Raw genomic sequence first — 27,912 nt, 5'->3', positions numbered from 1 at the left:
AGTCCCGCAGCTAGGAAGGTCTGGGGCGGGACTCCAGGGCCTGGTGAGGAGCAGGCGGGGCGGTGTGCTGCTGGCTCCTCTACTGCGGCTCTGCCGGGGAGAGTCAGGCCTCCCCAAAATTCGCCTGTCTGCTGTCTCTTGGTCATGAGTGAATTCCCATCTTTGACCCCTGTGGGGTCCTTAGGGATCCAAGTAAACAGAGGCCCCCAGAGCTCCACAGAGGAGGTTCCTGCAGCTGCTTCAAAGTCTCGACACAGCCTGGGCATTCTCCATGTCTCCTACAGTGTCAGGTAAGGCCATGCCTCTTTTGCCTACTGGGAGCTTGAAGCTGGGTGTTGTTTGAGTTGTGGTCATGACCCGAGGTGAGTGGGACTCTGCTGGCTTTCCTCGCTAATGAGGGCCAGGGATGGAGGCTTTGGGCTCCCTCCTTAGTGGATCAAGGTGGAGAGAGGAGAGGGGAAGGGCGGCCAGTGGTAAATGAGGGGCAATGGCGAATGGCCCCCCTTTTGCCCACTGGAAGACCTGGAAGCTATGACAGTGAGGCAGCTGTGGTCTGCCTTGTGCCCCAGCTTTGTGCCCCTTAATCCCTTCCTGTTGTGTCCCCCTTGTGTATAGCCTGAGCCACAGGGATGGAGAGGGCTTGGGGCAACACTTAGAGTAATGAAGCCTGGTGAAGGAATGCAGGGTCAACTGAAAGAATAAACCGGGTCCTGTTTATTTTATCTCCCACACAGCCAAAGAGAGCTGGCATTCAGAGCAGCTCCTGGGCAGGGGCTTTACATAGATGATCTTTCTCGGTCGCTACCTGCCAGTGTCTACAGAGAAGGACCCTGAGCCCCAAGCATATTTAGGAACCTGCCCAGAGACAACTGGGATCAGTGCTGGGGGACAAGGGTCTGGTCCCTTCTGGAACCCCACACTCCCTTTCCTTTAAAGCCACCAAGTTGGGCCCTGGTGGGACTTCACATCTTGCCGGCAGCGGTGGGACAGGCAGATCCTCAAAGATGTCTCCTTGTACGTCGAGAGCGGGCAGATCATGTGCATCTTAGGGAGCTCAGGTAAGCTTGGGAAGGACTACTTGAAGTTACATTTGCAATGATCATTCAGAAAAGGCTTTGCCTTGCTTTGAATGTTGAGGAAATAGGTTTAAGTTGTAGCAAGAAAGCTACAAGTTTGATACTAGAATGAAATAGAAAGATATGTCTTACTGAATGGAATCTGGTACTAATGCAAAGCTTTTAGAGAGATCCTTGGAAAAGAATAAAGTCCTGCCTAACATTCAGTTAATTCCTATTTCAAAGTATGGAAAGTACCGAGCACAGTGCCTGGCATGTAGGGGTGCACAGTAAACACAGTTCCCCTGCTCTGTACCCTGCCAAGAGGCAGGACAAGGAATTAAGTAAGCATGAGGATGCATGCCCATTTAGTCCCATATTCATTAGTTTTTAAAAAATGATGATGTATTTCAAATAGGCAAAAATAGCAAATAATATAAAGAATGTTTATATATTAATATCTGGTTTTATCAAATCTTTTAAAATTTTTAAATTTAAATTCAACTTAAGGGCACATGGGTGGGGGCTCGGTTGGTTAAGCGTCTGCCTTCGGCTTGGGTCATAATCCCATGGTCTTGGGATCAAGCCCCACACTGGGCTCCCTGCTCAGTGGAAAGCCTGGTTCTCCCTCTGCATCTCACTCCACTTGTGCGCTCTTGCTCTCTCTCTCTCTCAAATAAATAAAAAATCTTAAAAATAAATACAGCTTAGTTAACATCCCCTGTAAGGCTTTGTCATATCTTAACATTATACCATATTTGCTTCAGATCCTTTTGTTTTTAAGGAATTAAGTATTACAGACCCCACTGAGGCCATCTGTGTGCCCATTTCCCACTTTCTCCTCCTTCTTTCCTGGGATATCTACACTTGAGGCTGAATCACGGTTTGTCTTTGCATCCCTGCATCAGCCAGTCATTGTCCTGGGAGGGTCTAGCCTCCAGAGAGGCAGCCCCTTGTGTCTGAGGGCAGTGCCCCATGGGGATCACAGCTGTGAGTGCTAAGCAGCTGGAGGATGGGTACATTGAGGCTGATGAGGGGCTTGGTGTGGACACCACACGGTCCACTACACTAGGTTATCCTACACCATTTAAGGATGAAAGATTCTGACAAATTGGCTTCCAAGGAACTTCTAGATTGAGTTCTTGTTTGCGTTGGCATTGTTGACATTTACTGGCACTACCCACTTGCATTATTCTCTTGAATAGCAATGGGTAATGCAAGTCTGTGACAAAAGTCAAGCACGGACAACCTCTTTCGACCTGGGGAGTTAAATCCGTAGCCATTCCCCTGCTACAGACTGTGAAAACTGGGTGACAGTAGTAGCATTAAGATTAAATGAGAAGGAATTCATTGACTAAAACTGTTATACTTGGCTGAGATTTCCTGTCTGTTCCTATTCCAATTTTTAACCATCTTTTTTTTTTTTTTAAAGACTTTTATTGTGGGGGGGAGGTGCAGAGGGAGAGAATCTCAAGCAGACTTCCCACTGAGCTCAGAGCCCAGCATGGGCCTCAATCTCATAAGCCTGAGATGGTGACCTTAGCCAAAACCACAAGTTGGACTTCTAACTGACTGAGCCATCCAGGTGCCCCCAAACCACTTCTTTTTCTTTCTTTTTTTTTTTTTTTTTTAAGATTTTATTATTTATTTATTCGACAGAGATAAGAGACAGCCAGAGAGCGGGAACACAAGCAGGGGGAGTGGGAGAGGAAGAAGCAGGCTCATAGCGGAGGAGCCTGATGTGGGGCTCGATCCCATAACGCTGGGATCACGCCCTGAGCCGAAGGCAGACGCTTAACCGCTGTGCCACCCAGGCGCCCCCCCCCCAAACCACTTCTAACTATATGTGTGTACCGTAATATCCAGAGCCACTCTCATTTTCCTTTTGGTAATTATATTTTTCTTTCAGAAGAAGAAAAGCTGAGTTATTCCTATAACTTGTTGTTTGTTGCCTTCCTTCTGTAGGATTAGGGTGGTATACTGCACACAACAAAGAATGAACTCACCTTCTCAGAAGGGTGTCCCACAAGCCAGTGTCATGCTTCATGCACATCTCAGGACAGTGGGTGGGAGGCCTTGATCTGGGAGCTCATGGGCTGGTTTCTGATGATACCTAATCATGGCTTTATGACAGCATCTATCATTTTATATACTGACCGTGAATTCACAGTAGACTGCCAACTTCCCCCGGGGTGGGAGCTTTTTTTTTTTTTTTCCCCTGCTAGAACAGGGTTGGCCACATAGTAGGTACTTAGTAAATATTGTTGAATCACTGAGTAAACAAATCCATTCTATGAATTACTGTTAGTGTTTCACAAAATGATGATTTCATTGGTATCTTACCTAACACAGAACTGTTTCTGAAATCTTTATCAGTGAGGCAAAAGAAGACTAAGGTGTTTGAAGTCTCACAACAAAATGGTGTAATGCAAGTCTGCCTAGGGTCACCCAACACTCCAGGGGAGGGTAACTGTATTTGACTCAATAATTGCTATCAATTGGGACCCAGACTCTGGGCTGCTTCCTCCCTTGCAGAGGACTATTTAGTTACAATTTCTGTCCTTTTAGGGAAGATAACCCCAAAGGTCATGGTTTTATTGCCCTGTAGGGCATTAACCTTTTGTTTTCTTTTTTCTTTTTTTATTGTGGCAAAATACACATCAAACCTACCATCTGAACCATTTTTAAGTGTACAGTTCAGTGATGATAAATTCAGTGATGATAAATTCACATTGTTGTACAACCTTCTCCACCATCCATCCCCCAGCTCTTCCTCTTGTAAAACTGAAACTCTACATTCATTAAGCAATTACCCCCATTCCCCTTGCCCCCAGGCCCACCATTATACTTTCTGTCTCTAAGATTTTGACTATTGTAGCTACCTCCTATAAGGGGCATCATACAGTATTTGTCTTTTTGTGGCTGGCTTATTTCACTTACCATAATGTCCTCAAGGTTCATCCATGTTGTAGGCTGTATCAGAATTTCCTTCCCTTTTAAAGCTGAATGATACTCCATTGATATATAGGCCATATTTTCTTATCTGTTCACCCATTAATGGACACCTGAGTGCTTCCACATTTTAGCTATTGTGAATAATGAAACGAAGATGGGTGGTCAAATATCTGTTTTTGAAAGCTTGTTTTCAGTTCTTTAGGGTATATACCAAGAAGTGGAATTGCTGGGTCATATGGTAATTCTGTTTTTAAGTTTTTGAGGAACCTCTCTACTATTTTTCACAGTGGCTATACCATTTTGATTCCCACCAGCAGTGCCCAAGGATTCCAGTTTCTCTGCATCCTCTTCAACACTTGTTATCTTCCAATTTTTTGATAGGAGCCATTCTAAAGAGTGCAAGGTGGTATCTCATTGCAGTTTTATCTTTTTTTTTTTTTTTAAGATTTTATTTATTTTTGAGAGAGAGCGCGCACGAGCGCGCGCACATATGAGAGGGGCAGGCAGAGGGCAAAGCAGACTTCCCCCACTGAACAGGGAGCCCAATACAGGACTCCATCCCAGAATCCGGGGATCATGACTTGAGCCGAAGGCAGACGCTTAACTGACCAAGCCACCCAGGCGCCCCGTTCCGGTTTTAATTTGCAGTTCCCTAATGCTTAGTGATGGTGATTTATGTGCTTATTGGCTACTCATATATTTTCTTTGGAGAAATGTCTAAGTCCTTCACCCAGTCTTGAATTGGGGTGATTGGGTTTTTTGTTGTTGTTGAATTCTTTAGAAGCTCTCTGTATATTCTGGATATTAATCCTTTATTATATGTGTGATTTGCAAATATTTCTGCATCCTGTGGGTTGCCTTTTTACACTGGGGTTAGTGTCCTTTTTTAAAAAGTTTATTTACTTAAGTAATCTCTACACCCAGTGTGGGGCTCAAACTAATGACCCCAAGATCAAGAGTCATATGCTCCTCCAACCGAGCCAGCCAGGCCTCCCTGGGGATAGTGTCTTTTGAGGCACAAACTTAAAACTTTCATGAAGCCTAATTTGCCTATTTTTTCTTTTGTTACCTATACCTTTGGTGTCATATTCTACGGCATTAAGTATTTCTGTGTCTAACTTTGCATCTTACTCTGACCTTTTATTTTCTGCTAATTATACATATTAGTTTCTTGTATCCTTTTTTCCTTGTATTCTTTTTTTGAATGAACTTTTTCATTCTGCTGGTCCTTTCATTAATGAGTTAATAAATAGTTGAAATACCTTACAAAAAGAGACTGTATCAGCCATCCTTTTTTTTTTTTTTAAAGATTTTATTTATTTTAGAGCATGAGAGAGCACTCATGGCGGGGGTGGGGAGCAGAGGGAGAGAGACAAGCAGACTCTGCACTGAGCACAAGCCCGACACACAGCTTGATCTCACAACCCTGAGATCATGACCTGAGCCACAATCAAGAGTCGGACACTTGACTGACTGAGCCACCCAGGTGCCCCCCCAGCCATCCATTTCTATGTAAAAAGTATCCCTGAACTAAGTGGCTTAAAATAATAAAAATCATTATTATCTCAGGGTTTCTATGAGTCAGAAATTTGGAAGTGACTTTGTTGGGTAGTTCTGTCTGGGGTGTCTCATGAGGTCGTGGTCGGATGACTGCAGCCATCTGAAGGCTTGAGCAGGGCTGGAGAATCTGCTTCCAAGGTGCCTCCCTTGCATCCTGGCTAGCAAGTTGGTGCTCAGTGAGAATGCGTCACATGAGAAGAGCAGAAGGCCCAGGAAAGAACCCTGAGTGTCAGCCAGAGGAGGCTGGGAAGGAGCAGCCAGACCAGGATAAAACCAAGAGGATGAAGTAGCATCCAAGCCAGGGGACAGAGACTTCCAGAGAAAGGCAAGCAATAGCATAAATGCTGCTGAGAGGTCAGCACACAGGAAGGTGCCCACCAGATACGGCAACAAGGGTGCAACCTTGATGACCTCAGGGAGGTCAGTTTTGATGTTGTGATGGGATCCAGGCTCCAGGATATTTAGAGCTTTTGTCAGAGTGGAGACTGGATCCCAGAAACAGAAGGCAAGGAAGCTTCTAGTTAGAACCACATACAAGGCGTAGGATCATGATTGGGAAATTTCAGAACATGTTTTGAAAGACAACTTGAATGATGTCACATTTTGTTTCTTTACAGTCCCTCTTCTCTCCTCCCACCCTGTCTTCTATTGAAGATGCTGGAGCTAACCCTGAGCTTGGTCAGCCATGGGTTAGATAAGAAGAACACTGCTATAGGAGCTTGGCTTATTCATCTTTGTATCCCTCACGGCTACAAGCAGTTCCTTTATAATATCTGAATAAAAGATCTTCTCTTTGGTTTTGCGCAAGTCATCATATCCTTGGTAGAATTCTCTTGCTATGTTTTCAGACAGTTCGGAACCTTCTGCCTATATTCTCTGTTAATCTAACTTCTTAGTAGCCTGGCAATGCTGGTTCCTGTCCGTTGACTCTCTGGACTCATGTAGGTCTGTGTCCACTATAAACAGAAGCAGCTGGCTGGTGCCTTATCCTAATAGGATCACCTAACTTCTAACCCGAGAAAAACCAAACCAGGGGAAAGCTCTTAGCAACAACCAGCTGGGTCATGCCCAAGGCTCTTAGTGCAGCCTGAGGTCAACTTGATTTTTCTAAAGGACTTGCTAGGCTAGTGCTTCTCAAACTCTGATATGCATGGGAATTACCTAGGGATCTTGGTAGCAGAATGTGATTTGGGGGGGCCGGGGCCTGAGATTCTGCATTTCTAACAAGTACTCAGGTGATGTTGCTGGTGTTCAGACAGCACTTGATTATCAAGCTCTAGGTGTTATCCCCTACTTTGAGGAACCACCAGATGACCCCTGGCTGGGGGGTTTCAGAAAGAGATTCAGATGTCCTAGATTCAAACTGCCTAGGTTTTCTTTTTATTCTTTTTCTTTTTTTTTTTTTAAGATTTTATTTATTTATTTGACAGAGAGGCAGTGAGAGAGGGAACACAAGCAGGGGGAGTGGGAGAGGGAGAAGCAGGCCTCCTGCTGAGCAGGGAGCCTGATGTGGGGCTCGATCCCAGAATGCTGGGTTAATGACCTGAGCCGAAGGCAGACACTTAATGACTGAGCCACCCAGGTGCCCCTTTATTCTTATCCTGTATTTTCTTTTTCAACTCAAAACAGCTATAAAAGCCCATAAACAGGCAGACAAAGCCCCTCCAGGGGCTTGAAAGAAATGACTTGTCCCTCTCTGACTCAGGAGACAAGCTGGAAAGACTCATTGGTACCATGAGAGTTTGACCCAGGGGCTACTGAGAAAGCAAGTCAGTGCTAGACCAAGGGTACACTGAGGATCTGGGGACAGCCCAGCAATGCCTCATGGAGGGAGTCCTTTTGGGCCTTGTTTTCTTTTCTTTTTTTTTTTTTTTAAAGATTTTATTTATTTATGTGACAGCCAGCCAGCGAGAGAGGGAACACAGCGGGGGAGTGGGAGAGGAAGAAGCAGGCTCCCAGCAGAGGAGCACGATGTGGGACTGGATCCCGGAACGCTGGGATCACGCCCTGAGCCGAAGGCAGACGCCCAACGACTGCGCCACCCAGGCGCCCCTGGGCCTTGTTTTCTTGTCTCACAGGCTCAGGAAAAACCACGTTGCTGGACGCAATGTCCGGAAGGCTGCGGCGCACGGGGACTTTCCTCGGGGATGTGTTTGTGAATGGCCAGCCGCTGCGCAGGGAACAGTTCCAGGACTGCTTCTCCTACGTCCAGCAGGTGGGTGCTTCCCAGGCCTGCCCTCCCCGGCCGCCCGTAGCCCGTCGTGGTCACGGCCACGTTGACGCCTCCTGTCTCCCTCTCCTGCAGAGCGACACACTGCTGAGCAACTTGACTGTGAGCGAGACGCTGCACTATGCAGCGCTGCTGGCTGTGCGCCATGGCTCCCCAGGTTTCTTCCAGAGGAAGGTGGGTAGCTCTGGGCCTCCTGCGGCCCTGTTCCTTAGGGGATCACCCCACGGGGGCTTCGCACCTCCCCTTCCCTTCACTTGCCCATTCCTCCCCTTCATTCTTCATTCCTTTAGCCTAGACCTGTGCTGTCCAGTATGGTAGCCACTGGTCACCTGTGGCTTTGAGCACTTGACATGTGGCCAGCCCTAATGTGACACGTGCTATGACTGGGAAATACAGAATTTTAGAAACTTAGTCTGAAAAAACAGAATGTGAAGTAGCTTACTGATTTTTAAAATATTGGTTACAGGTTGAAATGGTAGTATTTTGGCTGCATTGGGTTAAATATATTAAAATTAATTTCAATTGCTTTCTAAAACGTGGCTACTAAAATATTTAAATTCTATGTGTGGCTTATATTTCTATTGGATGGCGCTGTTGTAGGAGCTCTGTTTTTGAATGAAAATGGTTGTTTTTCTCACTGTACTTTGCCCTGTTGAGATTTTTCTCAACTTTCTTTGAGGCATTTTGAATGTGTTTCATCCAAACTAGATTAAGTTAAGGAAGGAACTGCTGACTTGTCTACTCTTTTGAGGTTTCAATTCGTTCCGTTAAATGTATCTAATTTGGAAGTATTCATAGGTAAGCCTCTGGGGACCTTACCTGGAAATGTTGCCTCATTTCTGTCTGGACTGGAAACAGAGAACTAAGGATACACAGCTGTGCCACCTACAAAGCAGGTACAGTTCCCTGGAAATAGGCCCTCAGAGCCACCAGAGGAGACCAGCAGCATCTGCCTCAGAGGCTTCAGTGAAGCCACAGTGAGGTTCCACCTGGGCACACCAATTACATCTGCAGTGCAGGCTCCAGGGCTGGCCTTCTTTAATGCCACTGAGGCTCCAGGGAAACCCTCCATATCAGCTGAGGGTATACCATTTTTATCAGGCATTGCTCAGTCTGTCACAAGGGACTTGCTCAGTTTGTCCCTGGCATTGGACTTTCAGACAGGGCTTGAGAGTGAAATTAGGTCTAAGCTGTGTCCCAAGTACCAGAAGATTTGTTTGATATAATGCACAGGTGAGTAAGGGGCATTCTTCTGTTTGAGAGTCCTAGACAGTGCCAACGGGTAGCTTTTCCTCCAGAGGAGTCTTAGCAGGGAGTGTGGCCCTCAAGAAGGACCATCAGCCTCACGGTGATGCCTGGCTCTGTTTCCTTCGTGGAGGTTACCTTGGGGTGCTCAGAAGGCATTGCAAGGCTCTTACTATTCGACTGGGTTATATAGGCATACCTCGGAGATACTGTAGGTTTGCTTCCAGATCACTGCAATAAAGCAACTATTCAAAAAAATAGTCAAATGAGTTTTTTGGCTTCCCGGTGCATATAAGTTACATTTACGCTAATACTCCAATCTGTTAGGTGTACAGTAGCATTACGTCTAAAGAAAACCAATATACTTATCTTAATTTAAAAATACACACGAAGTGAGCAAATGCTGTTGGAAAAATGGTGCGAGTAGACTTGCTTGATACAGGGTTGCCACAAACCATCAGTCTGTAGAAAAAGCGCTGTCTGTGAGGTGCAGTAAAGTGCAGTGCAATGAAACAAGGTGTGCCTGCCCTCTGAACTGTCAGAGCTGGCTGGCATCGGTCAGGCTTTGTTCACACACACTCTTTCACTGCATCCTGGCGTCAGCCCTGTGTGGGAGGCATTATCTCCTGACACACAAGATTAAGATCAGACAGTTGGGAAGGGCAGAGCTGGAATGTGAACCCAGGCCGTCTAGCTCCATCATGCCTCCCTGAGCTCCTGGGATCTCCTGAGTCCCATTGTGATGAGAGAAGATGGAGGTCACGGTCAGCCCACACACGGTCAGCCCACACAGGCATGTTCACACAACTTGGTAGCCCTGATGGTAAGTGACAGAGGAGTCCATCTGCAGACTTTCTGCTTGCTTTAGTATTTCTGTCTCTAAAAAGTGCAGGAGAAGATCCTGTGGGTATTTGGGTGGCAGAAATGCGGTCATAAACAGATTCTTCTGAGTTGGTAATCCACTCATATCACATATGCCGCTGAGAGAATGAATCTAAGAAAGCCACTGAGCTTTTCTCCAGAAAATGCACGTTTGCATAAATATTCAAAACATTTGTGGATGTCTTGAAATTGATGGCAAAAAATTTTTTCCCTGGGGGTACCTGGATAGCTCAGTTGGTTAAGCATCTGCCTTCAGCTCAGGTCATGATCTTAGGGTCCTGCGATCGAGTCCCACATCGGGCTCCCTGCTCAGCAGGGACGCTGCTTCTCCCTCTCCCTCTGCCACTCCTCCTGCTTGCGCTCTCTCTCTCTCTCTCTCTCTCTCTCTGTCAAATAAATAAAACTTAAAATTTTTTTCCCCTCTGGTAAATGTTCCTCTGGCACTGGCAGTCCCTTAAAGTCCTGCAAAAGTACTCTCTTCTTGAAAGTACTTTCTGAGCAAATCCAGTCCACAGGGTGTAAAATTGACAAAGTGATTTAGTGAGAAGGAAGTGGTGGTGATAGGACAGAGCACAGCAGATCTCTCCTCTGAGGAACCTAACATAAAGCGGTGCTTGACATGGGCAGGCTGTGTCTGCTGGACTGTTGGCTAATCCCTGTGCTTCATGAACCACTTGAGAGAACCCAGACAGTTCTCTCAATCCCAGCTCCGCCACCTGCTAATAGTGTGACCTTGGGCAAGTTACACACCTCTCTGAGGATCTGTTTTCTTCTCTATAATAAATAGATAATAATGTATCTCTCCTGGAGTTGATGTGAGGAATGAGTCAGTTTATCTGAGAACATATAGCATAGAGGTTGATGATCCCAGTGCATCCCAGTGATCCCAAGGGTTCCTTCGAAGACACTGGATTCCATTCTCCATAGTGTTTGTCAAATATGGGAGAGGCTTTGGGAAAGAGCATGGGACATGTGAAACAGGTTAAATACATGTCTCCTCTGTCCATCCCTTCTGAGCCAGGAGGGGAAAGCTTTATTCCTTTCTTGCTGTTGCACAGCAGATGAAAGGAATGCTCAGGAATCTGCCCTGGCTGGTGAGCACCTCAACCTGGCCATGCCAAACAAAACTCAATTCCAGAATCCTATTCCGATGGCAAGAGGAGAACCTTTTTCCAGAATAAATCATACTGGGTTGTTTTTTTTTTTTTTAATGCAAGTTTAACCCTGTTATTCCTTTGGATCTTTTTCAGATGTATTCCTTGTTTTGGTCAAACCTTCACCCATGCTGCTGATTCCACCCCCTGGCTCCACTGGAACTTTGTTCCACAAATCATCCCCTTTTTTACTCCAGCCTATTTATTTTTTAATGCAGTGTTTTGTTTCTTTTTTCATTATAAAAGTAACACGATCTCATTAGAGGTATATGGGAACAAAACTCATTACCACATATATAAGTATTTTCAGTTTGTTCCAGCTGCTTTCCCCAGGGCCCTATGCAGATAAGGGTAATCAGCAAGGCAGAGCCAGAAGTGGAGATTTTTGAAAGGGTCTCTGGAGATAGGCTAAGCTGAGGAAGGAAAGAAGGAGGGGAAGGGAAAGGCCAACTTTCTTGATTAGAAATTCAGTAAAGAACTTTTCTAGTTGTTACTGTTATGGGAGAGTTGAGGAGAAGGAGTAAGGAGATGGTTTCAGGGTGTGGCAGAGTCTAAGGTAAATAGAACTGGGGGAGACAAGACATTAAATGTGGCTGCAGGTTATAAACTGGGTCCCCTGGAAAGTTTTTAAAGAGAGTCAAATAAAGATTGGCATTATTTTTAATTACTTTTGATAGCTGGATTATATTTGATGCAAAATCACACTGAAATTGGACCACATGGGACTTCAGGACTTATTTGGGTTATATAAGGGTAGCCAAAATTCATTCAAACCAAATTGGACTTTTTAAAAAATTTTATTTATTTATTTATTTATTTATTTATTTATTTAAAGATTTTATTTATTTATTTGACAGAGAGACAGCCAGTGAGAGGGGGAACACAAGCAGCAGGAGTGGGAGAGGAAGAAGCAGGCTCCCAGAGGATGAGCCTGATGTGGGGCTCGATCCCAGAACGCTGGGATCACGCCCTGAGCCAAAGGCAGATGCTTAACGACTGAGCCACCCAGGCGCCCCTGGACTTTTTTTTTTAAACATATAAAATACTTATTATAATAAAATATCAAACACTAAACATTAAAAAAAAAAACCTGTTGTACCTATGCCTTAAGGGATTTTTCTGTATGCTGAACTTAATGTGGCATCTGAAAATAGGAGCCCAATGACCTCTCCATTGTTGCCTGGTGAATTTCCCTGAAATAAATAATAGTTTTTGCTGCTCTGGAGACCTGAAAAACAGTTGTATTATTTATTTTAAGCTGACACATGTATTATGGCTTAGACCAAATTGGATTTTATCGTAACAGGCATGTTCTCCCTAGGGTGTGGTGAGTCTGAAAGTGGCCCAAGCACTCAAGGGAAGCGTGTTGCCTCTCCCATGCCATCTGCACTCCATGAACTGGAGCAGCAGCCCAGCAGTGACCAGCCGTCCCGGACTTTGTGTTTCCTACAGGTGGACGCAGTCATGGCGGAGCTGAGTCTGAGCCACGTGGCAGATCGACTGATTGGCTGCTACAACCTTGGGGGGATTTCCAGTGGCGAGCGGCGCCGGGTCTCCATCGCAGCCCAGCTCCTTCAGGATCCCAGTAAGTGGGACCCGGAACTGCTACTAGCTGCTGCCTGGGCATCTTCCATGTGTCTGCAGACATTTTCAGTCCTTTTGTTATAGTCTCCGTTTGAAAAGGGGCTTGTGTGGAACCGACATCACTGAGGTTTTTCAAACTGGGGACCCAGTTTCTTTGGAAATACTACATAGTTCCTGATGCTATTTTATCCAAGTACAAAACAGCACTTGGAAACACTGCATTTGTGTTTTAATGTTCAGTTAGGGTCTTCCATGAACACAGGGCTCTGGCCTGTCCATTCCTCTTACTAGAGCAGCAGCACTGTGGGTGCTATGGAAAGCCATTCAGTTTTGGTGTGCCTAGAAGGACTTATGAAATGGCAGGAATTAAAGCAGGACTTTGATACACAAAAAAGTGTGTATTTTGGAGGGAGAAGCTATCAAGATGAGGTAGCCAGTCACCTGCCTCTCCTGCTGGGTTTGGTCATTCCCCCCACCACTGGGGAAACGTCAGCCCTTACAAACACCCGGAAGAGGATGTACTGCACCTGGATACTCCACTGGGGACACTACGACTGCCTGCTCTTCAGATGGTGGTTGGTCACTAGAAGGCAAAGAAGAGAGATGTTCTTAAGAACACTCACTTTCTGGGTAGAAATGGCCACAGTTAAACCCTCTAAAGAGCCTCAGTGCCTGTCTCAGCTCAGACTTTGCTTTATGGAGCAGAGTCTTGCCGTGCAAAGACCCCGTCAGTATTGGAAAGTGCTCCACATGAAGTGAGGTTATGTCTTTTTAACCAGCCTCCTCTCAGCCTTTTGAAAACAATGTGGTGTCCGCTCGCCAGCCCTTGTTCTTTGTCACGGTCCTCTGGACAAACCCAAACAGTTCAGAGTACCCTGTGAGAGGCCTGATCTTGTTGCTGCCTTGGCCCTTCAAGGATTAGGGCCAAGATGTGCTCTGGAGCTGGGAGATGGGTCCTCTGAGGTCAGGTTCCTTCACTTGGGCTCAGGCTGAAAGCCAATTTACATGCAGCTACTTCTCAGAGTGCACTGTTTGGATAGAGTAAGATGGGATGGGGTAAGACAGCTCAGTAAGGAACTGTTCAAAATTCTGAGTTTAGCGTCCAGAGCTCAGTCTTGTCCGTGACCCTTCCTTGCTTGCAGAGGTCATGCTGTTTGATGAGCCTACCACAGGCCTGGACTGCATGACAGCAAATCAGATCGTTATCCTCCTGGCAGAGCTGGCTCACAGGGACCGCATTGTAATTGTCACCATCCACCAGCCACGCTCCGAGCTCTTCCAGGTGAGACAGACTCTTGTTCCTGCTTAACTCGTCAAGGGTGGGTAGATGTGTGTGCTGAGCTGGGGATTGTGAAGTAGAGATTAGTACTCATTAGCCAGGGTATTTGGGGCCAATAGCTCCTGATATGGGAAGGGCACCTACCATGTACCAAATACGCTTTATGCACTAGTTCATTTAGTCCACACAACAATCCTATGAGGTGGGTATCAGTATTGTCACTTTACAGAAAAGAGGGAGACTTAGAAATGATGCAAAATGGAGTCAAGGATCTGAGATTAAATAAACATCTTGTCCAAGGTCACTCACTCAGGGGCATGGCTGGGCCTCAAACCCAGACCCCTGGCCAGGTCCAGGAGTTCATTTTTACTCTAGACGTGATGCTGGACCCAGGCCGGATGCAGCATGATGCACACTGCCAACTCAGGCTTAAAAAAAAAAAAAAAAATGGACGTGCTCTGTGTGTCTCCGGTGGGCATAGTAATAATACTGATGCATGGCTGAGATCAACAGGGACTGACTGCTTGGAAATTTATTCTCCAGAAGGATATGGTGACCTGATACACACTAAAGCCATTGATTTTCCCATCAGCTCTTTGATAAAATCACCATCCTGAGCTATGGAGAGCTGGTTTTCTGTGGGACACCGGCGGAAATGCTTGATTTCTTCAGTGGCTGCAGTTACCCTTGTCCTGAACATTCAAACCCTTTTGACTTTTATAGTAAGTTTTTTTCCCCCACATTTCCCATCATGAATGTTCATTCAATTTTATCATCTCAGATTTCTGCCTAGATGTCAACAGCACTAGTGGTTTTTATTCTTGCTTTTGTTTTGGTGATATCACTCTTTAAGGAGTTAACTTGGCTGGGTCAGTTAACTTGGTACATAGATGACCTATCAGAATGAGATGGGGGACCTCTCCTAAATCGCTGCATGTCCACTTTGTCAGAGAAAAATCAGCTGAGCTTCTAAATTCTCCCAGAAAGCCCCAGTTGAATCCTCAAGGCCTTCCTGGTAGCTTTAAAATATTCTGATTTTATACGTGGGCATTATCAAGAGGTGTTATTCTGATGGGATGAGGTATTAGCTAGTACTCCTCAATCAATGATGAAACAGTATTAGTCATTGTGCATATATATATGCATTTAAAAACACATGGGTCATTTCTTTTGGGGAAAAAAAATTAGTGGACCTGACATCAGTGGATACCCAAAGCAAAGAACGGGAAATAGAAACCTACAAGAGAGTCCAGATGATTGAATCTGCCTACAAAGAATCAGCAATTTATCGCAAAACCTTGGAGAATATCGAAAGAACAAAACACCTGAAAACATTACCAATGATTCCTTTCAAAACCAAAGATTCTCCTGGAGCTCTCTCTAAACTGGGTGTTCTTTTGAGGTAAGAGCTTCACCCTGTTTTAGGTGGTTAGACATCCACCAATAAAAGAAAAGGAATTAAAACAGGGTTTTTTGGCTTTCAGGAGAGTGACAAGGAACTTAATGAGAAATAAGCTGGCAGTGATGATGCGTCTTGTTCAGAATCTGATCATGGGTTTGTTCATCATTTTCTACCTTCTGCGGGTCCAGAACGATGTGCTGAAGGGTGCTGTCCAGGACCGCGTGGGTCTTGTATACCAGTTTGTGGGTGCCACCCCATACACAGGCATGCTCAACGCTGTGAATCTGTGTGAGTGCCCGGGCACAGGAGGTGCACCCCAGGGGCGGGGAGGGCACTTTCTCTCTTCCTGATTATCTCCCTTCTCCAGCTAGCATCTTGCAAGACTCCACCATTATAAGGGTATTTTGCTGAGATAAACTTGGCCCTCTCCAGATTCTCTCCCTGGGGAAGGGTTAACTACTGAGTTACTAACATCTTAGTGTGAATTAGTTCACCAAGAAGATCTCTCTGAGGGTCTAAGGATCCCGGGAAATGTGAAGTTAGGAGCTGCTGGTGGGGAAGCATTTTTTAAAAGATCATTCCTGGTATCCCTATCTTGGCCATTAGGATGTATAGCCCCTGGGGGCCCAAATACCTGCCAACTTTGTGCTATTCTTTTTAGAGCTGATTTTAGGACAGCTAGCACCTAATTTTCAAACTCAGTGAGAATCCAGAAGCAGTACCTAGTTGCCTGATGTTCTGTGCCAAGACCCTGCACAAAAAGAGGACAAACTACCTATCACATCATTCATGACCCTTTGCACACATGTTCTTGAATTTGTGACAACCCTCCCCTGACTTGAGAGGGGACGACAGCTTTTGCAACCATATTGTAACTCAGGTAGTGTAGATTTCTGTGGTGGGAAGTATTTACAGTTCTATGGACAGCAGGTCCCCTCTTTCCATGACTGCGGAGCCCCAGCTGGTCCCTACCACCCAGCCCTGACAGAACTCAAGTTCCGTTTGGGCCAGCCCTCCTTCTCTCAGCTGTGTGGTGACCGGCCATTCTGAAACCTGCCTTCTGTGCCTAGTTCCTGTGCTGCGAGCTGTCAGCGACCAGGAGAGCCAAGACGGCTTGTACCAGAAGTGGCAGATGCTGCTTGCCTATGTGCTGCACGCGCTCCCCTTCAGTGTCCTTGCCACCATGATATTCAGCAGTGTGTGCTACTGGTAAGGGGGCATTCAGACATGTTTAGGCCTCCTGGCAAGTTCCAGGTGGCCACTGGGACAGATGGAGGGGGAGCTCAGGGGTAAACAACTCCCTCCTCTTGGCCGTGGAGGTCTGTCTTTGCCCATCAGTGCCCATATAATGTCCTGTGCTTCAGGACAAATAAAAGAACCTGGGTGGGGCCACATGGGACCTGAGAGCAGACCCACAGGACTACATGGTGCCAGGGACTGGCATGTCCCACATCCTCTGCAGGGCCTGGGGAGAGAAGATCGCCCTAAAGTCGTTGGGATCCAGGTGCAGAGGCAGCGGGCAGCTGCTGAGTATCAGTTAAACATGGGCTCCTGTCAGCTGGAGCGGCAACTCTGCCTGAGGTTCGACCAGCTCACCTGTGACATCCCAGGTGGGCTGGAGTGAGGAGGCTTGAGCAGTGGAAGAGGGGCTGTGGGAAGAGGCACTGGGGCACCACGAAGCATCCCTGATGCCCTCAGGTTTTGAGTGATGGCATACAGACAATGCTGCTTTTTGTTTCTTAGAGCTTTTGAAGATATAAATCCGAAAATGTGTAGTTATTTGCATGATTTGTCCTCATAGGGAGAAGGATCTTCCCTGATTCCCATGGCTTTCCCTTAAGAAAAGATGGGGGTAGTACCTGGTATTCTGTGACTCTAGTAGTGTAACAGTGCCCAGCTTATCGTCCCAAGAGAACTTCAGGCAGTTCCTGAGATGTTGTCTTTCTTCAGGCCATGGGATTCATGAGCAGGTGCTCCTAACGTAGCCAGGACACAGACCCATGATACGTGATATGGAAAATTATTATGAACTAAGTGATACATAAGTAAAAGACAACCAGGGCCTGGTAAGTTTGAGCTCCCAGGTGAACAGTGGGAAGGTCTTGGTGCAGGTGATTAGAAGTTGGGTGTCATTCTGGAGAGTGACAGAGGCAGAGCCACTTGCTCTGAGTTAGCAGGAGGGTGGGCTCCCCGCTGAGGGCGATGGCAGGGACCATAGGGCCTCCCCGCTGGCCCTGATGAAGCCTCCTTGTTCTTTGACACTCAGGAACATGCCGAATCTCTAATCTATGATGTGAACCACAGGCCCGTCTAGCTCAGGCTGAATGATCGAGGAGCAGGTTTTTAAAAATCTGATCATTTTTGAGTAAATCAAGGTTGCTGAAAATTGAAGACCTTGCTAATTTAGAATCTTGCCACTCATTGTGGCCCACAGACCAGCGTCAGCCTTACTTTGGAGCTCGTCTAACATGCAGGATCTCCGGTCCAGCTACTGAATTGGATTCTGCGTTTAAAAGGATGTCCCAAGTGGTTCATAGGTATTTTAAAATTTGTGAAGCACTGATTTTTGAAGACCATATAGTATTTGAAAGACTGCCCCTGAGAAGGAAAGTACTTTAAGATTTGAGAAAACAGGGCAGTTTTAAACTAGGTTCAGTGTACGCATACAGGTCATGACTATTTTTGATAAAAAGTCAGACATAAAAAGTCCGTCATTTCCAGTGGCAGCACAGCTGTTAGCAGTGTAGCAAACACTTCAATTAAGTGACAGAAATATTTGTGAATGCCTACTGAGTGCTAGGCACCATACTAGGTGCAACAGAAGACTCAAAGAAGAGTGAACAGAAGGTGCTGCCTTGTGCGCTTAAGCTTGCAGCTCTGAAATCTGAACAGCTCTGAAAGCCACAGTGCTGTGTAATTCTCTTAGCAGCACAACTGACCTGAACTAAATGGCAAAATCTGATCTGAACTGACATGATGTTCTTTGTACTTTTCTCACATTAACACTGCTGTTCAGCAAAAATGTTAACTTGCTTGATTACAAGCGGAGTCCCTGATCCCTCTGTGACAAGTATGGTCTATGCAGTATACAGCCTTTCCAAAACCTGAAAATTGCCACATTCCAAGACACACTCTGGCCCTAAAGCATTTCAAATGATGGATTGTGGACATAAATCTCCAGATACTTTATTTCAAGAGAGAGTAAGATTAGTATTATAAGAAAGCACAAACACTATGCTGAGGAATAGAATAACAACCAACACAAATAGAGCACTTGCTGTGTCTGGCACTAAGAGTTTTAAATAATTCATATAATCCTTGCAATCATCCTATAAAGGTGGTGCTGTAATTATCCTTGTTTGTAGAGGAGCAAATGGAAGTACAGATGGAGTAACTATCTTCCCCATCTCACATCCATCATCTCAGTTAATTACAAAGGAGAACAAGAGGCCATTTGGTTGAGAGGACAGCTTGAGAGATGAGCATCATTCCAATGGATAGAAGAGGGAGCAAGGGCAGTCCAGGAAAAGAAAGAGCAAGGCCTTAAGTTCAGGAGCAAAAACATGTAAGACTTTTCCAGAGAAAAGGTTCAGTTGTGCTGTGGGAATGAAGGATTGGAAGTAGTGAAAGATATAACTGGCCCCTCCAGTGGGGTAGGTGCTGAATGGCAGGCTAAGGGGCTAAAGTGGACTTGATAATGGGACATAGGAGAGGATTTTGAACCAGGGAGTGACCCATCCGTGTTGGACTCTGGAGGGTGAGGCTGGCACACTTTGCCAGCAGACTGGAGTTAGGGCAGAGACACCAGACAGCCCAGTGAGAAGCCTTGGCAACAGTCTGTGGGAAAGGCAGAGGCTCAGATGAAGAGAGCAGCAGTGGCAGCAAAAGGGGGGGGATCACTTTGAAACTCTGGGATAGTAGAATCGAGTGGGCTCAGTAACTGAATGGATTTGTTGGTGGTAAAGTCATGGATGCTGCCTGAGACAGCATCTTTATCAGGTTTGCCAGGAACGAGAACGGATTTGGTTTTGAACAGGTTGCAGCTGGCATGCTACAGGATACCCGACTGGACACGTCAAGCTGAGGGGGAGTAGTGGGTTGCCCCAGAAAGGAAAAAAGGAGTGAGGGTAAAAGCCTGGGAATGGATTTTATAGAGAGGGTACTGGAAGGGGAGGAAGCAGTCTGAGTGTAAACCTCACGTGGCACATTCGGTAGGTGGGAAGAGGAAAGCAATCCAATGACAGAAGTGGATGTGGTGGTCAGAGAGGGAGGAGAAGCAGAACCACGCAACATCAGAGAAGCCGGGGGAGGAGAGCATTTCAAGGAGGTGTAGGATATCCATTCGTATTGCAGAGGTTCACAGAGATGAGGCAGCAGATTAGGAGATCACTGACAGTCTTCCCAAAAGGAGCTTCAGCAGAGTGGTAGGGGTTCAAGTTAGATTCACAAGGGAAGAAATAAGGAGGAAAAGGGAAGAAGCAGATACTGCTCGAGAAGCGTGGCGGAGTATAGGGTAGGATGACGAGAAGGCAATTGCTCACATGGTTATCAGGCTCAGGGAATGGATATAGCAAAATAGGGTAATTCACAGATCAGGTTTCCCGGATAGTGCAGGGTAGCGATAGATCAATCAGGATAACATGAAATCAAGGAGCTAGTAGATACGATCAACTTGGCAACAAAAGGGGGGAAAAGAGAGAGAATGAGCACAAGACATGGAAGATGAAAAGTAGGGAAGGTAAAGATAGCAAGAAATTCATAAAATGGGAAATGATTCCATCTGCTGAGCACTGGGGAGGGAGTTTGACATTGGGGAGGGGTAATTTAAAGTAGAGGTATATATTAGATATGAGGGACGTGTCGCTGGAACCCAATAAGCAATGAGAAAAAATTAGGGGTCTAGAGGTCAGGTGAGACAGAGTGGATCTGATTCGCACAGCAATATATATGCCTTGTTCAGCATACCTTCAGGGAGAGAACCGAAGTGAAAGAACAGGGCTCTCAAGGTGTGGGGATTGGTAAGGCAAAGAGTAGCAGGAGGAGGTAAGGACCTGAGGCAGCAAGGGCTTTGGGGAAATAGGGGACAGGAGGCACGCCATGATCAGAGACAGTGCTTTCAGGATCTGAAATCTTGGAAAAGTGGAATAGTTCTGAGTAACATTTAAGTCCACGATCTGGTGAGTGGTGAAGATCAGGTGGATGGAGCCCCTGGAACTGATCAGGTTACCTAATTAGGAGGCACTGATGTGATGGCTGATTAGGCAGATTAAAAAGACCTTGAGGATAATGATAGTGGAGAGGAATGCAAAGACTGACCCTGATCCAGATGCTATAAAATCATCAAAGGTGAGAGAATGTCATAAAAACCACAAAGAATTGCACTGGGAAAGAGAATTAATAGTACAAGCAAACTTCATAATTTGTATAGGAGGAAAGGTAGATGGCCTTGAAGAGTGGTCCGGAGGCATGTATATAAGACAAGCCAACTCCTTTTCCTTGCTCTACAAATGGAAGAAAGAGCAGCCATGTCTAATGGTTGCTGAGGACATGCTATCACCAGGGAAGTGTATTTAGTGGAAGGAATATAAGAGTTAAGAGGCATGAGTGTAGGGAAGTCTGTTTACAGGAAAATGAAGATCAAATTAATGGAAGGGGCTGGTAGAATGAAAGACAAGAATGCAATGAAACAGACCTGGGAGGGCTAATTCACCAGAGGATGGAGGCAGTGAGGGGTTTTCATGCTGGCAACAACCCTACATAACAGGGATGAAGTGCAGGGATGGAGGGGCAGAGAAGCAGCCTGAGTGAACCCTTAGCACTGGGACAGTAGGCTAGCTACGGTTGGAGCAGTGCCTGCTAGGCAGAACATGGTTATTTCTGGAGAAGCCTGGAGAGTTCAGCCCCTCTACTAATTGCACCAGTTGTGACCACTGTTCAAGCGTTAACATTTTCCTCTGAGAACTGAAGGAGCTGTAAAAGGGGAAAGGTGGCGCACTAGGTTGGAGCCAACAGAAACAATTTGTGCTCATAAATGGTCTCAGAGGTTGGCTCTGTTTCGAAAAGGCCTTTCAAAGGGGGGTTTGGCTTACCCTGCAAACTTCCCACCTACTAACCATCATGGACTTATTCATTGAAGGCACGTGCGGTATTTTTCTTTTTTTTTTTTTTTTAAGATTTTATTTATTTATTCGACAGAGATAGAGACAGCCAGCGGAGAGAGGGAACACAAGCAGGGGGAGTGGGAGAGGAAGAAGCAGGCTCATAGCGGAGGAGCCTGATGTGGGGCTCGATCCCATAACGCCGGGATCACGCCCTGCGCCAAAGGCAGACGCTTAACCGCTGTGCCACCCAGGCGCCCCTGGTATTTTTCTTAAATAATCCTTGGAGAGGAAACTAAAGACCTTATGTTTTTCTAGGACTCTGGGCTTATATCCCGAGGTTGCCAGATTTGGATATTTCTCTGCTGCTCTCTTGGCCCCCCACTTAATCGGTGAATTTCTAACTCTTGTGCTACTTGGTATGGTCCAAAACCCAAATGTGGTCAACAGCATAGTGGCTCTGCTCTGCATCACTGGGATACTTGTGGGATCTGGATTAGTAAGGTAAGAATATGGCAGTTCAGAGGACTTTCATTGATGATTTGTGGTTAATGATGACAATAAGAAATTAAGAGGAAAGAAACTGCAGAGGAGAGCTATGTGATACTGGCTAAAGGTATCACCTTATGGTCTGGAGTGTTTATAGTGCTTGCTTATCATTATTAGACCTTGATCTCTTTACCATTTGTTCAGTAAATGGCAGATTCACGCTGAGAATCAGGAAATGACAATTTAGGCATGTTATTCCTATGATTCACATGAGGTAACAAGAGGAGAAAAACCATCCATCCTCCAGAAAAACTCGCAGCCTATTATTACAAGCTAAATAGCATGCATTTAATTCATTTCTGCCCTGGCACTGTGGAGTGTGTCTATTCTGGTTCTCAATTCCCAATTTCTTTTAGGAAGTAAGAACAGTCAGATAAGAGCTTGCACGATAAAAGACTAATCAGGAAAATATCAGGACTAGAAGGACACATACTAAATGTTAACAGTAATTACCTCTGGGTAATAATTTAATTTTTTCTTCATATTTCCTTTGTGAATTTCTATAATAAAGCATTTTATAAGCAAGAAAAAATACATATATACACATACATACATTTTTAAAAAGCAGTAGCAGAAAGGGTGGAAAATTTTAGAAGGGTGACAGTGGAACCAGGCAGGTGAGGTGAGTGGGATCACATAGCTGAGGAAGTGTGAAGGTGGCTGTTTCTTTGACTTAAAAATAAAAAAGCTCCCAGAGCATCTACTATATGTAATTACAAATATATATTTAATTATTTAGCTCTCAGAGCAATCCATGTTCGGGTAAGAAAACTCAGCTCAGACTTGACTTTGCAACAGTGAAACCACTGTGAAGATGCCCAAGCCGCAGGCGGCTCCCTGGAGAGAGGACTGACCCAGGAGTCAGGGACTTCCTCTACCATTTATCTGCCACATGACCAGGGCAAGTCACTTTTCTATCTAAATTAGTGTCCTCGTGTATTAAATGGAGCTCATGATCTCAGCCCCACCTGCCTCAAGGGAACATGAGAAGCAAGTGAGATAATCAACAGGAAAGCACTTCATAAGCTGTAGCGAGTTATATAAAGGTGAAATATTACAAAGCAAAGCGAGCTGGTTTTGATCAGTCAAGGAGGACTATGTTTACGAGAGCATTATTACATTGTTTGTGGTGCTTAAATGATTGTTAGCATCTGTAAAAACTGCACAAATCAAATCAAGCCAGTGAGGTACAGATCCAACTTTGGGTGGGATCTCCTCTTGAATATTTGAATCATTACCTGTTCCAATCAGTCTGGCACTATTTTGTGTATTTGGTTGGTAGAAAAAGGGGATTTGTTGTTCTGAAAAGAAAGGCAGTGGCCAGCATTACCAAAGGCTCCTGGTTTTCTTTTTTCTTTCTTTCTTTTTTTTTTTTTTTTCAAAACCTCAACATTCCAAGGCTTTACCTGGATTCCACTCCAGGTCACTGAATTGAAACTCTGCTCTTCGGGGCCACATCAGCCTCCTAGTCATAAAGTTCACATTCTTCCCTCAAGTCATGCCTTTCCTGACTGCCTGCCTGCAGTATTTGCATTTTGGCTGCCTCCTTCTTTAAACACAGAGATAGCTTTGTTCTTTCTACTTAGAAAATAATGCAAGTTCTTTGGGGAAAAAATGTACACAATACAGAAGTGTATAAGGAAGAAAGTTAAAGTTACCTGAAGTCTCACAACCTTCAGTTAAACTTTGTTGGGTATCTTGCTAGACTTTTATATAATCTTTAATGAAAATGAGATTGTAATATTGTGAAGGAGTTAAGTATGCATTTAACGATATAATTCGGACAGTCCCATGTCAAATTTAGATCTACAGTTCTTTCCTCTCTGAAGTACTCCAAGGATTTCTGTGATGTAGCCTGATTGTCCTCCCGCGTCTTTCACAGACCTGTTTGTGTCCTTTTCCCACCCGCACGAAGCCTACCTGCTGTTCCCTTGGCTAGATCAGCTCTCTCTGAAAGAAAGCCTGTCCTATGCCACTTCTGTTGCAGCCTTCCTTTCAAAGGATGGCAGCCTCTGGAGGCCAGTAGCTGTGCCTCATTCATCATTATAGCTCTTCTCAGTGGCTGGCCCAAGGCCTTGAACCAAATAGGTTTGCAAAAAATAATCTGCTGAATTGAGTGAATGAATGACTACTCTCTCTCCCGGGACCGCCCTCACACTGGGACAGTCACCAACTTCTGTTGGGTTTCTTCTTTGCTGTCAAACCACAACTGCATGTGGAGACTGTATGTGCAGTATTCCACCCTATGTGGTGCGCTGCAAGACAAAGGCATGTGGTTCCTACCTCAGAGGGAACTTCCTGGACAGCTGGGCAGCCAGCCTCTCATGGCCATCATCCTGTTGCAGGCCTTTGTCATCTTATACTTGAACTACTGCTGTCACCTGCACCCTTTTGCTTTTCCACTATTCCTAATCTGCCCTTATTATGGTCCCTCTCCTTGCTGGTGCCACATTAATTTTCTTAAAACACTGGTTTTATGGTGTCAACCCACTGCAAGGGTCCAGAACAGCCAGTTCCTGGCTGTCATTCCAAACTCCGCTTCAGATCCTCTGTTCCAGCCCTTCTGGCCCATTCAGTCCCACATGCTGTCCCTGACCTGCCAGTGCTCATAGCATCACTCCTTCCTAGAATGTCCTTCCTCTTCCCTCCTCCTTCTCCAGGTTCGTACCTGTCCTTTCCAATTAGCAGCCTCTCAGTGGGCTGATTGAATTTTGTGCCTTAGAACATTGCCAATATCTGAAAGTCATGGGGCTTGGGGGTCAGAGGGGAATAGGTAAAAACCATAAATACTAAGTACAAGAATGTCATGAACATGTGGTGCTGGATTATTATACTTGGCATAAATCATTTATCACTGTGTATTTTTTTTTTTTTTTTAAAGATTTTATTTATTTATTTGACAGAGAGAGAGACAGCTAGCGAGAGAGGGAACACAAGTAGGGGGAGTGGGAGAGGAAGAAGCAGGCTCATAGCAGAGGAGCCTGATGTGGGGCTCGAACCCATAACGCCGGGATCACGCCCTGAGCCGAAGGCAGACGCTTAACCGCTGTGCCACCCAGGCGCCCCATATCACTGTGTATTTTTACAGTCTTAAGGATATATAGCCTATGTCCCCAATTACATTGTGAGTTCTCTAGGGGTAGGACATTTCTTTTGAATTCCTCAAGCATTTAGAACTAGTGCCTCGCAAATAGAATTTAATACATATTGTTGATTGACAGAAGTTATAGTGGACAGAGAGGCCACAAGGTCAGCAAAAAGACTGAAGAGGGGACAGAGTTCATTTTCACAACAAACATCTGCTTGCTCTCTCCATCCTCTCCCCCTGTATCATAGTTAATTCTCACTTCACACACTAGCTCCTTCAAATCTGTTTAACCACAAATCTCCTCTAAAGTGATTGTTAGGTGTGTGTTTTCTTTCATGTTTATATCAATGGTGCTTACCAAAGGAAAAAAAAATTAGACACCAATCCATCATCAGGGGATTATTAAATTAAGTTTTCTACTATAATGGACCACCGAGCTATAATTAAAAATGATGGAGTGCTATGCTTACTGACTTGGAAGGCTGTCTGACACATAAATTCGGTTGAAAAAAAGCAGGTTAGAAAAGAGCGTGAAGAGTGTGATTCCACTTATGTAAAATTTTATAAACACAATATATGCATGTTACACATGTCACCAAAATGTTAACCATACTTATTTCTAAATGGGCAGTGGTGTATCTTTGTACTTCTCAGTTTTGTTTGATGTTTTTCACAGCACAACTTTTACAATGAGAGGTAAAAACTATATTCAAAATGGGAAACATAAAATGAGGGTTGCTTTTCTTTTCATTTGGTAGGACTGTTAGGAGAGCCTACTGAATTTCAGCTCACTCTTTTTTCTTCAGAAACACAGAAGAAATGTCCATTCCTTTTAAAATCTTCAGTTATTTTACATTCCAAAAATACTGCTCTGAGATTCTTATAGTCAATGAGTTCTATGGACAGAATTTCACTTGCGGTAAGTACTCTATTTTGGATTTTTTTTTTTTTTTAACATATTACCCTGAGGAAGCAATACCCTGAGGGAAATGTATTTTTTAGATACAAGTTATATTTTATAATAGATTTAAAACCTTGTTTTGAGGGCGCCTGGGTGGCTCAGTTGTTTAAGCATCTGCCTTCAGCTCAGGTTGTGATCCTGGGGTCCTGGGATCAAGTCCCACATCGGGGTCCCAGCTCATCTGGGAGTCTGCTTCTCCCTCTACCCTCCCCCCCTGCTCGTGATCTCTCCCTCTCGCACTCAAATAAGTAAAATCTTAAAAAAAATCTTGTTTTGAAATAAAAGTCTAATAGTTTCTCTGATTTTTAAAATAAAAGTCAAGTCAAAGGCCAACAGCTTAAGGCCACTCTGATGTTTTTAGAAAACAGTAGACCTGGGATGCCTGGCTGGCTCACTCGGAAAAGCATCTGATTCTTGACTTGGGCTTTTAAGTTTGAGCCCCATGTTGGGGGTAGAGATTACTTAAATAAAATCTTTAAAGAAAACTGGTAGACCTAATGTACACCAAGGTAAACTCTAGTATACTTTGGATAGAATCAGTTGGTTTGGTTTTTTGTTTTTTTAAGATTTTATTTGAGAGAGAGCATGTGCACGTGTGAGTGGCAGGGGTGGGGGAAGGAGGAGAGAACTTGAAGCAGACTCAGCACTGAGCACAGAGCTCTACTCAGGGCTCGATCCCATGACCATGGGATCTGAAACCAAGTGTCGGATGCTTAACTGACTGAGCCACCCAGGCACCCCTAGGATCAGTTTCTATACCTACTGAACAGAACAGGTTGAAGCAGGTTGCAGTGGCTTCTTGTTCCCTAAAAATGTATGTAGTATATAGCTGAGTAAAGCCATTTTTGGCAAAAGTCTGTTCCCCAATTCCATGAAGCCAGTGGGAGCATAACAAGGTCCTTCTGGCCATGGAAATCCCAGGCTACTCCACGATGGCAACTAAAGAACAGGGCAGAATTTAGTAGTTGTTTTAAATATTTTTAGGTGGTAACAGCACCTAGGATATTTAGTACTAGATGATCATAAGTGATCATGATTTTTATCAGCACTATGGTAATGAGTTTATACCCCAAATGGAAACAAACCCATCTCCATCTTCAAATGAAGCCAGGGCCCAGAACACTCACTATTGCTTCAACTAAAAATGAATTCTGGGCTCTCTAAAATGTGCTGTATCTTTCATGATGAAGGGTACTTAGCGAGCAGTTGGTAAATACTTGTTGATTAAAGTACCTCGGAAGCATCATATCTGACACTGTCCATCTCTTCCTTGCAGGCAGGTCAAATGGTTCTGTGACAACTAATCCAATCTGTGCCTTCACTCAAGGAGTTCAGTTTATTGAGAGACTCTGCCCGGGTGCAACGTCCAGATTCACAACAAACTTTCTGATTTTGTATGCCTTTATCCCAGTTCTTGTGATCCTAGGAATAGTTGTTTTTAAAATAAGGGATCATCTCATTAGCAGATAGTAAAGAACGCTGCTGCAAAAATGAACTTAAGCCCCAGATGTGCAGGACTACTTTGAATGTCTGAAATAAGAAAGCCATGTGTTTCTTGATAGTACATCTTAAGTCTTTCAACCATTAAAACTCCGTCTGTGCCCCTCAGATCCATGCAGGCTCTGAATGATATTCTGACTTGCAGGGACGTGTGCTATTTGGAAATTGTGAGTGAGCTGGTCCAAAAATGTAAATAGTAATAATTCATAAAGTTATGGGAGACTAGTGTGACTGTTTTCTTTGTTCTAGACACAGATAAAAAGTTCAGTTAAAAAATTACGCTTACAGGGCGCCTGGCTGGCTCAGTCGGTGGAGCGTGCGACTCTTGATCTCAGGGTTGAGAGTTCAAGCCCCACGCTGGGTGTAGAGA

The 27,912-nt window shown here is 44.9% G+C and overlaps 1 protein-coding gene across 1 annotated transcript; it reads left to right on the top strand.

Annotated features, from left to right (window-relative positions):
- Positions 1-68: 68 nt before the first annotated feature.
- On the top strand, positions 69-27,512 carry ABCG5 (ATP binding cassette subfamily G member 5). Its single transcript, XM_019809230.2, has 13 exons — positions 69-290; positions 937-1,058; positions 7,649-7,785; positions 7,876-7,974; positions 12,534-12,666; positions 13,808-13,947; positions 14,537-14,666; positions 15,133-15,346; positions 15,429-15,634; positions 16,417-16,555; positions 21,763-21,948; positions 25,888-26,000; positions 27,319-27,512. The coding sequence occupies exons 1-13, from the start codon at positions 145-147 to the stop codon at positions 27,510-27,512; spliced, it is 1,959 nt and encodes a 652-aa protein (XP_019664789.1). The 5' UTR covers positions 69-144.
- The last annotated feature ends 400 nt before the right edge of the window (positions 27,513-27,912 follow it).

Source organism: Ailuropoda melanoleuca, chromosome 4 (assembly GCF_002007445.2).
Source record: "Ailuropoda melanoleuca isolate Jingjing chromosome 4, ASM200744v2, whole genome shotgun sequence".
Lineage (NCBI taxonomy): Eukaryota > Metazoa > Chordata > Mammalia > Carnivora > Ursidae > Ailuropoda > Ailuropoda melanoleuca.
The sequence above is the reverse complement of the archived record's forward strand: the minus strand, read 5'-3'. Positions and strand labels throughout refer to the sequence as shown.

Coding starts and splice junctions, on each gene's coding strand:
- ABCG5 (XM_019809230.2), top strand. CDS start 145: ATGAGTGAATTCCCATCTTTGACCCCTGTGGGGTCCTTAGGGATCCAA. Junction 14,667..15,132: donor AAACCCTTTTGACTTTTATA/GTAAGTTTTTTT, acceptor AAAAAAAATTAG/TGGACCTGACATCAGTGGAT. Junction 15,347..15,428: donor AAACTGGGTGTTCTTTTGAG/GTAAGAGCTTCA, acceptor TTTGGCTTTCAG/GAGAGTGACAAGGAACTTAA.